We start from the raw sequence: 11,314 nt of genomic DNA, 5'->3' as shown, positions 1-11,314 counted from the left end.
GACCCAAATTGGTCGTTTTGATGTTTTTGATCCAAGTCCTGGTCCCTTAAGTTAGTTGACATTCAGGGTCCCAAAGACCCAAAAGTGTTTTTTAATAACCCTCCCCAAAAAATCTGCTTTGCCGACATTTGTGAGAACTGACTCGACTTGTGGTCCACCATGTTGTTACTAAAAAAAGTGCCAGATTTATTTGACATTCAGGGTCCCAAAGTGGTCCTAAAGACACCCAAATTGGTCGTTTTTATTAAAGAAAAAATCTGTTCATGTCAAAATTTGTCTATAAAGACCGACTGATCCAAGTCCTAGTCCATCATGTTCTTGTTACTAAAAAAAAAAGTGCCAGTTTTAGTAAACATTCTTGGTCCCAAAAGTGGTCCTAAAGAGACCCAAAAGTGGTAGTTTTTAATAACTAAAAGATGCTTATGTCGACTTTTGGTCCACCGTGTTCTTACTAGAAAAGTGCCAGTTGTAGTTTACATTCTGGGTCCCAAGGTGGTCCTAAAGGGACGCAAAGTGATTGTTTTGAAACACTAAAAAAATCTGTTGACATTTGTAAGGACAGACTCAACTCCTGGTCTGCCTTGTTCTTGTTACTTAAAGGCCTACTGAAATGAGATTTTCTTATTTAAACGGGGATAGCAGGTCCATTCTATGTGTCATACTCGATCATTTCGCGATATTGCCATATTTTTGCTGAAAGGATTTAGTAGAGAAAATGGACGATAAAGTTCGCCACTTTTGTTACTTCCTGAAAAAGTCTCGCCTTTACCGGAAGTCGCAGACGATGACGTCGCAAGTGTGGGGGCTCCTCACATCCTCGCATTGATTTTAATGGGAGCCTCCAACAAAAACAGTGATTCGGACCGAGAAAGCGACAATTTCCCAATTTGAGCGAGGATGAAAGATTCGTGTTTGAGGATATTGATAGCGACGGACTAGAAAAAAAAAACCTGCGACAGCATTGGGACATATTCCGATGTTTTTAAACACATTTACTAGGATAATTATGGGAAATCCCTTATCTTTCTATTATGTTGCTAGTGTTTTAGTGAGTTTAATAGTACCTGATAGTCGGAGGTGTACGTCCACGGGTGTTTTGACGCCATGTCTCACGGGTGTCGACGGCAGCTGTACATACGACACAAGCTCAGCGACTTTTTAACCACAATTTTCTCACCGAAACCTGCTGGTTGAAATTCGGTCGGGATCCATGTTGGCTTGCCCGCGCTGTGATCCATAGTAAAGTTTCAGCTCCGGGAATTTTAAACAAGGAATCACCATGTGTTTGTGTGGCTAAAGGCTAAAACTTCCCAACTCCATCTTTGTACTGTGACTTCTTTAATATTAATTGAACAAATTGCAAAAGACTCAGCAACACAGCTCTCCAAAATACTGTGTAATTATGCCGTCAAAGCAGACTTTTACCTGTGTGTGTGTGGCGTTCATACTTCCTAAAAACGTGACGTCCTGCTTACACGTCATTACACGATGTTTCCAAGACGAAACTCCGGGGAAATTTAAAATTGTAATTTAGTAAACTAAAAAGGCCGTATTGGCATGTGTTGCAATGTTAATATTTCATCATTGATATATAAACTCAGACTGCGTGGTCGGTAGTAGTGGGTTTCAGTAGGCCTTTAAGTGCTAGTTTTAGTTGACATTCAGAATCTCAAAGCTTAGTTTCAATAACAAAGGTATCATGTACACGTGTGTGGACGTGAATTTATGTAGCCCTTTTACATAGTGAAACCCAATATCTGAGTTACATTTAAACCAGTGTGGGTGGCACTGGGAGCAGGTGGGTAAAGTGTCTTGCCCAAGGACACAATGGCAGTGACTAGGATGGCCGAAGACCTGGAACCCTCAAGTTGCTGGCATGGCCACTCTACCAACCGAGCTATACCGAACCATGTGAGTTGGTGAAGGACCTGGGGGTGACCAGCAGACTGAAGGCAATGGACTATCAGAGCCAGGAAGGTCTGCTCTGACTCCGGGGTCGTTTCGGGCCAGGAAATGGGCGGGAAGGCCTAACCTTCAAGGAGAAACGATAAAACCTGACCGGAGTTGTTTTAACGGTGACGAACCACTTAGGTGTGTGGGGCACCGGGGACACGTGACCACCGTCCACGAGAAGCCCGGGAACCAAGAGCAGCGTTTGTCCGCTGGCCCACGCGTGACCACGTCCGCCTTCTTGAAGACGACCACGTGGAAAATGCGGCCATGGGGGTTCTGGAACACCTGTGCGTGGATGCGGGTGGACAGCGCCGAGCGGCCGGGAGCAGGTGGGTAAAATCCTTTCTGGCACTCTTCAAGGGTGGATGCCCCCCTTTCCTCTCCCTTATCTCTCTGCTTGCTTCTTTGTTTTGTCTTGTGTTAACTTTCTTGTTGCCTCTTTTTGCACTGCTCTCCAAATCTAAATAATGGAACTATTTAACTGACAAAATTGACAAGATCTTGGGTTCGGGGGAACCTGCTGTCGTGACGAAGCGGTTGTTGCTGGACACACGACCGACTCTTGGGAGAAGGAGGGCCGCGTGCCTGGCGACTCTTTTCTGTCGACAACGTGAAGATATATCCACCTATTCGGAATTATGACAACAGGACATCTGATTGGAGTAAGCGTTGCTCTGGTTTGTCGACAAATTGGAAGTTGCTGGCAGTCTTCAAAGTACCCCAAAGCTGCCACAAATGATTGGAGGATGCGGGAAGAACTGTGGATTACATCGGACTGTCCACCCCGCAGTTTTGAGGACTAGTCATAGACAATTTAGAGTGAATAGATAGTCTTAAGACCCACTTTTATTCTTTGGCTTTTAACACTACGTGAGTTGTGTGGTCCTCTGTTGTCCTCTTGTGTTTTTTAGACACTTTGATTTCTATTTTAGTGTTTTAATTGATTTTACCCTTTAAAATAGTTTTTAATCATATTTGTTTTTATATTGTTTTTATTGGTTTTATATTTATTTTTTGTTTTTATTCAGTCATTGGTGGAGCATAATATATATATATATATTTTTTTATTTTTATTATTTTATTTTTACAATTGTTTTTAACATGGCTGTGCAGCACTTTGGAAACGTTATTGTTGTTTAAATGTGCTTTATAAATAAAGTGGATTGGATTGGATTGAAAAGCAAATTTTATTTTCACCCGCATAAAAAATCATTCTAACTTGGGTTGTTTCCCTGGCTTCGAGACTCTCCCGAAGGACAGCGCAGCGAAGACACAACAAACTCCCTTCTTGTCTCTCATGGGCACACACCTGTTGTTGACTTTGGACTAGCGACTGCAATACATCAAGGCCGCGGAACAGGCACACTACGGGCTTACACACACATCCACAAAAATATACCAACCCAACCCAACGCCCTCGACGCAAATCCCATAGGGGTGATGAATGGATGAGCTGCAGCCAACTACCATGACCTTGAACTACCTTCCCTCTGTTGCTCGATATCTCGAGATGCATGTTGTAATATATATATGTGCTTTGCTATGGAGGTTTTTTCCCACTCCAGACTGGGCCCCCTTAGGATCCCAATTTGGATTGTATTTTTTTTACTCTATCCTTCCCCAGCGTTTACCTTTTTCCCATCTTTTACAGGGCACATTATGGCGACCTATCAGCGATCTTGTTCTGTAACCCTGCACACTGTTTGTTTGTCTAATCTTGAACAGGTTTGTGCTGAAAACAAAGTTTCGTTGTACTTGTGCAATAACAATAAAGACCTGTCCTCACGCCCAGCACAGGACCAGCGTGTCCGCCCAGGCCGCCCGGTAGAGTGCATGGAGGAGCAGGAGCGAACATGAGACTTTCATTCCTGCTTTAGCGTGTTGGCGAGTGCGGAGGCTGCAGTGACGTCACACACATGGTGGTTAGCATCTTTGTATTTAGCCAAAAGCGACCATCGAGTTATTTCAAATATTCATCAACTAATTGCTTAATTGAAAGCTTGAGCCAACGTGTTTGAGAACGGATTTTTTTCCCCGCATAAACATTTCCACGTGGATTTATGTGGGCTAATTTTTGCAGCTAATGTATAATAGCTCAAGACCGGAAGTGACGTTTTCGTGACGTCACTTACAAAAAAAACTATGCACACAACAAAGGAATATTCACCAAATAATCACATATTTGAACGCGTGAGTCAACGTGTTTGACAATGAGGAGTTTCATTGTCGTCTGGGAGTCCCCATGTGTCGTTATTAGTAGACTTACGTGGGCTTTTTCTGGCGGCTAACTAGGCTAAGTATGCTAACTCAAGACCAGAAGTGACGTCAGAGTGACGTTCCTTTTTAAACTGCGCACACAACATAATAAATAAACAAATACTCACCAAATAACATATTTAAACGCTTGAGCCAACGTGTTTGACGATGAGGAGTTTCATTGTCGTCTGGACGTCCCCATGTGTCGTTATTAGTGGACTTTTGTGGCGGCTAACTAGGCTTGTAATGCTAACTCGAGACCGGAAGTGACGTCACCTTGAAGTTCCTTTTTTTTTACTGCGCACACAACATAATAAATAAACAAATATTCACCAAATAATCACATATTTGAACGCTTGAGCCAACGTTTTTGACAATGAGGAGTTTCACTGTCGTATGGACAACCCCATGTGTCGTGAACTTAAGCGGGCTTTTTCTGGAGGCTAAGTATGTTAACTCAAGACCGGAGGTGACGTCACAGTAACGTTCCTTTTTTTAACTGCGCACACAACATAATAAATAAACAATTCGTAATGTTTTGTAATGTTTTATACTGTTGTTGGACTTATTTGATTACTGTTTCTCAACTGCTTGTAAATGTTGAAATTTATAAATAAATATTAAAAAAAAAAATTTAAATAAATATTCACCAACTAATCACATATCTGAACGCTTGAGCCAACGTGTTTGACAATGAGGAGTTTTACTGACGTATGGACGTCCCCATGTATCGTTATTAGTGGACTTACGTGGGCTTTTTCTGGCGGCTAAGTATGCTAACTCAAGACCGGAAGTGACGTCACAATGACGTTCCTTTTTTTTAACTGCGCACACAACATAATAAATAAACAATACCTCTAACAACAAAAAAGCTGTGAAAACGCTGATGCTGTGTTCCAAATTTAAGTTATTTAATAAATCTGAATAAGCCTACGGTTTTGCACCTGGTTTATTATATATACATATATATACATATTTTTGTATTCTATTTTGTTACATTGAATTTACACCCCCCTGGCGCTGTCTTGTACTGTTTATATAATGTTTTTTTAATGTTTATATTGTTGTTGAACTATTTTGTTTATTGTTTCTCATTTGTTTGTTATTGTTGAAATGTATAAATAAACATAAAAAATAAATAAATAAATAAATATTCACCAAATAATCACATATTTGAACGCTTGAGTCAACGTGTTTGAAAAAGCCCAGAAGTGCCGTAGTTAAAACCGGAAAAAAAAATAACAGAAAAATCCGCAGCTTATTCCAAAATGATTGTGTGTCTGTCTCCTATGTAATTTCCTTATGGAATAAATGTTGTAAATGACATCTGTTGGATCAAAACGTGGTCCCTTCCTAACAGGTATTTACTTACCAACAAAGTCAAAGAGATATCATTTAAAATCATCCATCGCTATTACCCTGTAAAGACTGTGATGGTTAGATACCTTTTGTAACATGCACCCAGAGACTGTTAACCACTTGTTTTGGACTTGTGAAAACACTCGATCACTATGGCAGGGCATCTGTCGCTTCTTTCTGGACAATATTTATGACAAATTTGTGCTTTACTTTAAAGATGTGATTTTTTGGTTTTACACTGTATGAACAAAAATTTGAAAAGGAATTCTACCTTTGCAACCTCATTATTTTATTGGCTAAGTTTTATATTCATAAATGTAAGTTTCTTAATACCCGTCCTATCTTTTGTGCCTTTAAAAAAGATCTGGAACTTTACATTAAAACGCTCTCTACCTCTAACAACAACAAAGCTGTGAAAACGATGATGCTGTGTTCCAAATTTAAGTTGTTTGATGAATCTGAATAAGCCTACGGCTTTGCATTTTGTTTATTATATATATATACATATATTTTTTTGTATTCTATTTTTATTATTTTGAACTTACAACCCCCTGTTTTATATTTTTTTATATTGTTGTTTGACTTACCGTTTGTAATTGTTGAAATTTATAAAAAAAACCTTTAAAAAAAAATTAATAAATAAAAATAAGTTAAAACCGGAAGTACACCACCGCCTTCTTTTACTAGGCATTCAACTATTTTTTGTTATAGCAAATATTCTCCAACTAATCACACATTTGACCGCTCGAACCAACGTGTTTTGGAGTTTAATTGTCGTACGAACACCGACACGTGTCATTATTAGTGGACTTATGTGGTCTCCATTATTATTTTATTTCTTCAATTTATAAACCTTTTTTATAAACTGCAACATTTACAAACAATCGAGGACGGATAATAATGAAAATAAGTACAAAAACAGTACAAATCAGTGCCAGGTAGTTTTAAACTTTATGTGGTCTTATTGTGGCGGCTAACTCCCCGGAAGTGCGATGTTTGAAAACCGGAAGTTGCGTCATCGCGACTATTTCCCCTTGTTTGTAATCGCGCACAAAACATGACACAATTGTTGTGTTTACATTATTACTCACGCTTTATTTTACAATATTAAAAACAACAAATACAACTGGTTGAGTATTTTTTTAATATCCTGGCATAGGAATAGAAAACGAATATCAGCGAATTAATTGCGTTTTTTTTTTTTTTGCTCTCATTAAATGAGTCGATTGTCTCCTTAAACCTCATCCCTTCCCAACTGTTGTAACTACTGGCAACGCGGAGCTCAAACGTACTTCCACCAATCACAGAGCTCCAGTCTTGAAATGAACCAATCGCAGCACGCGTGTCTCATAGCACTCAACCAATCAGAAGGCGCCATTGTCATTTCCAAACGCCCGCCCCGTCAATGGAAGAGTTTCTTTTTTAGTTGCTCCACTTCTTGCTTAAAACCAGGATTTAACGCGCAGAAAACTTAAAAAAAAAAAAAAAAGCGCCGGTGAGGTTTTTGATTGATGTTGAACACGTGATGAGGTGCAGTTTGACGTCGGGGAAAGAATGATAACGAGACACTCGCCTCCTCCTGTTCACGTCCACGTACCTGAGACAAGTCCAGTCCATGTCCACGTGAGGAGGAGTCCGTCCAGGACCCCTCAGGTACGTCTCATCTTTGCCTTCATGTGGACTCAATATGCATGATGAATAGTTTGCACTCGCCATTGCAGGACAGGACAAGGGACCCTCAGGTGAAAGGTGAGCGCGGAAGGTCAAGAGGTCGCGCTCCTTGGATCCCGCCTGGAATATCGTCATGGCGACCAGACCAGGTGTCCCGACGACAACGCCTTCGTGTCCCCTTGTCCTCCGAAGCTGACTTGTGTTTGTCGCGTGCAGAGGAGCAGCCGAGGGACGTCTGACGGCGTCCGCCATGGCGGCGAGCATCAGGAGGAGCGGACCGACGCCGTCAACCTCAGCGACCTTCTCAAGGAGCAGGAAGGTCAGCGTTTTGCGAGGTCAGAAACATTACTTTTAGTAACAGCTTCGCTTCCTTTTGCACTTTTACGACAACTATCGTGTTCATGTTGTTGTTACTAAAAAGTGTCAGGTTAAGTTGGCATTCAGGGTCCCAAAGAGACCCAAAGTGGTCCCAAAGAGACCCAAAGTGGTCCCAAAGAGACCCAAAGTGGTCCCAAAGAGATCCAAAGTGGTCCAAAAGAGATCCAAAGTGGTCCAAAAGAGACCCAAAGTGGTCCTGAAGAGATCCAAAGTGGTCCGAAAGAGACCCAAAGTGGTCGTTTTGATTTAAAAAATTCTGTTGTGTCAATATTTGTCTGTAAGGACCAACTCATCAATTCCTGGTCCTCCATATCCTTCTTGTTACTAAAAAAGTGCCAGTTTTAGTTGACATTCAGGGTCCCAAAGTGGTCTCAAAAAGACCCAAAGTGGTCCTAAAAAAGACCCAAAGTGGTGGTGTTGATAAAAAAAATTCTATTCATGTCAACATTTTTCTATGAAGACAGACTCCTGGTCACCATATCCTTCTTGTTACTAAAAAAGTGCCAGTTTTAGTTGACATTCAGGGTCCCAAAGTGGTGCCAAAGAGACCCAAAAGTGGTTGTTTTGAATACCTAAAGCAAATCTCTATATGTCAACATTTGTCCGTAAGGACCAACTCAACTCTTAGTCCACCATGTTCTTCTTGTTACTAGAAAACTGTCAGTTTTAGTTGACATTCAGGGTCCCAAAGTGGTCCCAAAGAGACCCAAAGTGGTCCCAAAGAGACCCAAAGTGGTCCTAAAGAGACCCAAAATGGTCGTTTTGATTAAAAAAATCTGTTTGTTTCAATATTTGTCTGTAATTACCGACTCATCAACTCCTGGTCCACCATGTTCATCTTGTTACTAAAAAAGTGCCAGGTTTAGTTGACATTTAGGGTCCCAAAGGGATCCCAAAGAGACCCAAAGTGGTCGTTATGATTTAAAAAAATCGGTTTGTGTCAATATTTGTCTGTAAGGACCAACTCATAAATTCCTGGTCCACCATATCCTTCTTGTTACTAAAAAAGTGCCAGTTTTAGTAGACATTAAGGGTCCCAAAGTGGTCTCAAAAAGACCCAAAGTGGTCCTAAAAAGACCCAAAGTGGTCGTTTTGATTTAAAAAAATCGGTTCGTGTCAATATTTGTCTGTAAGGACCAACTCATCAATTCCTAGTCCACCATAACCTTTTTGTTACTAAAAAAGTGCCAGTTTTAGTTGGCATTCAGGGTCCAAAAGAGACCCAAAGTGGTCCCAAAGAGACCCAAAGTAGTCCCAAAGAGACCCAAAGTGGTCCCAACGAGAGCCAAAGTGGTCCCAAAGAGATCCAAAGTGGTCCCAAAGAGATCCAAAGTGGTCCCAAAGAGACCCATAGTGGTCCCAAAGAGACCCATAGTGGTCCCAAAGAGACCCATAGTGGTCCCAAAGAGACCCATAGTGGTCCCAAAGAGATCCAAAGTAGTCCCAAAGAGACCCAAAGTGGTCGTTTTGATTTTAAAAAATCGGTTTGTGTCAATATTTGTCTGTAAGGACCAACTCATCAATTCCTGGTCCACCATATCCTTCTTGTTACTAAAAAAGTGCCAGTTTTAGTAGACATTCAGGGTCCCAAAGTGGTCTCAAAAAGACCCAAAGCTGTCCTAAAAAGACCCAAAGTGGTCGTTTTGATTTAAAAAAATCGGTTCGTGTCAATATTTGTCTGTAAGGACCAACTCATCAATTCCTAGTCCACCATAACCTTTTTGTTACTAAAAAAGTGCCAGTTTTAGTTGGCATTCAGGGTCCAAAAGAGACCCAAAGTGGTCCCAAAGAGAGCCAAAGTAGTCCCAAAGAGACCCAAAGTGGTCCAAAAGAGATCCAAAGTGGTCCAAAAGAGACCCAAAGTGGTCCCAAAGAGATCCAAAGTGGTCCGAAAGAGACCCAAAGTGGTCGTTTTGATTTAAAAAATTCTGTTGCGTCAATATTTGTCTGTAAGGACCAACTCATCAATTCCTGGTCCACCATATCCTTCTTGTTACTAAAAAAGTGCCAGTTTTAGTTGACATTCAGGGTCCCAAAGTGGTCTCAAAGAGACCCAAAGTGGTCCTAAAAAGACCCAAAGTGGTGGTGTTGATAAAAAAATTCTATTCATGTCAACAATTTTCTGTGAAGACCGACTCCTGGTCCACCATATCCTTCTTGTTACTAAAAAAGTGCCAGTGTTAGTTGACATTCAGGGTCCCAAAGTGGTGCGAAAGAGACCCAAAAGTGGTTGTTTTGAATACCTAAGACAAATCTCTATATGTCAACATTTGTCTGTAAGGACCAACTCAACCCATGGTCCACCATGTTTTTCTTGTTACTAGAAAAGTGTCAGTTTTAGTTGACATTCAGGGTCCCAAAGTGGTCCCAAAGAGACCCAAAGTGGTCATAAAGAGACTCAAAGTGGTCTTTTTGATTTAAAAAAATCTGTTTGTTTCAATATTTGTCTGTAAGTACCGACTCATCAACTCCTGGTTCACCATGTTGATCTTGTTACCAAAAAAGCACCAGGTTTAGTTGACATTTAGGGTCCCAAAGTGATCCCAAAGAGACCCAAAGTGGTCATTTTGATTTAAAAAATTCTGTTTGTGTCAATATTTGTCTGTAAGGACCAACTAACTCATCAATTGCTGGTCCACCATGTTCTTTTTGATACTGAAAAATGGTCAGCTTTAGTTGACATTCAGGGTCCCAAAGTGGTCTCAAAGAGACCCAAAGTAGTCCTAAAAAGACCCAAAGTGGTGGTGTTGATAAAAAAATTCTATTCATGTCAACATTTTTTTTTGTGAAGACCGACTCCTGGTCCACCATATCCTTCTTGATACTAAAAAAGTGCCAGTGTTAGTTGACATTCAGGGTCCCAAAGTGGTGCCAAAAAGACCCAAAAGTGGTTGTTTTGAATACCTAAAACAAATCTGCATGTAAACATTTGTCTGTAAGGACCAACTCAAATCTTTGTACACCATGTTCTTCTTGTTACTAGAAAAATGTCAGTTTTAGTGGACAGTCAGGGTCCCAAAGGTGTCCTAAAGAGACCCAAAGTGTTCGTTTTGATTTAAAAAATCATTTTTTTTTCAATATTTGTCTGTAAGTACAGACTCATCAACTCCTGGTTCACCATGTTCATCTTGTTACTAAAAAAGTCCCAGGTTTAGTTGACATTCAGGGTCCCAAAGTGATCCCAAAGAGACCCAAAGTGGTCCCAAAGAGACCCAAAAGTGGTTGTTTTGAATACCTAAAACAAATCTCTATATGTCAACATTTGTCTGTAAGGACCAACTCAACTCTTGGTCCACCATGTTCTTCTTGTTACTAGAAAAGTGTCAGTTTTAGTTGACATTCAGGGTCCCAAAGAGACCCAAAGTGGTCCTAATGAGACCCAAAGTGGTCGTTTTGATTTAAAAAATCAGTTCGTTTCAATATTTGTCTGTAAGTACCGACTCATTAACTCCTGGTCCACCATGTTCATCTTGTTACTAAAAAAGCGCCAGGTTTAGTTGACATTTAGGGTCCCAAAGTGATCCAAAGTGGTCGTTTTGATTTAAAAAAATCTGTTTGTGTCAATATTTGTCTGTAAGGACTATCTCATCAATTCCTGGTCCACCATGTTCTTTTTGATACAGAAAAATGGTCAGCTTTAGTTGACATTCAGGGTCCCAAAGTGGTCTCAAAGAGACCCAAAGTAGTCCTAAAAAGA

At 40.5% G+C, this 11,314-nt stretch overlaps 1 protein-coding gene across 1 annotated transcript in view; it reads left to right on the top strand.

Annotated features, from left to right (window-relative positions):
• Positions 1 to 6,944: 6,944 nt before the first annotated feature.
• Positions 6,945 to 11,314, top strand: part of LOC133550225 (outer dense fiber protein 2-like) — a 28,562-nt gene continuing 24,192 nt past the window's right edge. Inside the window, exons 1-3 of the mRNA XM_061896380.1 lie at positions 6,945 to 7,221; positions 7,290 to 7,388; positions 7,456 to 7,574. Of these exons, the coding sequence (XP_061752364.1) occupies positions 7,123 to 7,221; positions 7,290 to 7,388; positions 7,456 to 7,574 (317 nt within the window). The 5' untranslated portion in view covers positions 6,945 to 7,122. The remainder of the gene's footprint in view (positions 7,222 to 7,289; positions 7,389 to 7,455; positions 7,575 to 11,314) is intronic.

Source organism: Nerophis ophidion, linkage group LG01, assembly GCF_033978795.1.
Source record: "Nerophis ophidion isolate RoL-2023_Sa linkage group LG01, RoL_Noph_v1.0, whole genome shotgun sequence".
Lineage (NCBI taxonomy): Eukaryota > Metazoa > Chordata > Actinopteri > Syngnathiformes > Syngnathidae > Nerophis > Nerophis ophidion.
Note: the sequence above shows the minus strand (reverse complement) of the source record. Positions and strands in the feature narration are given on the sequence as shown.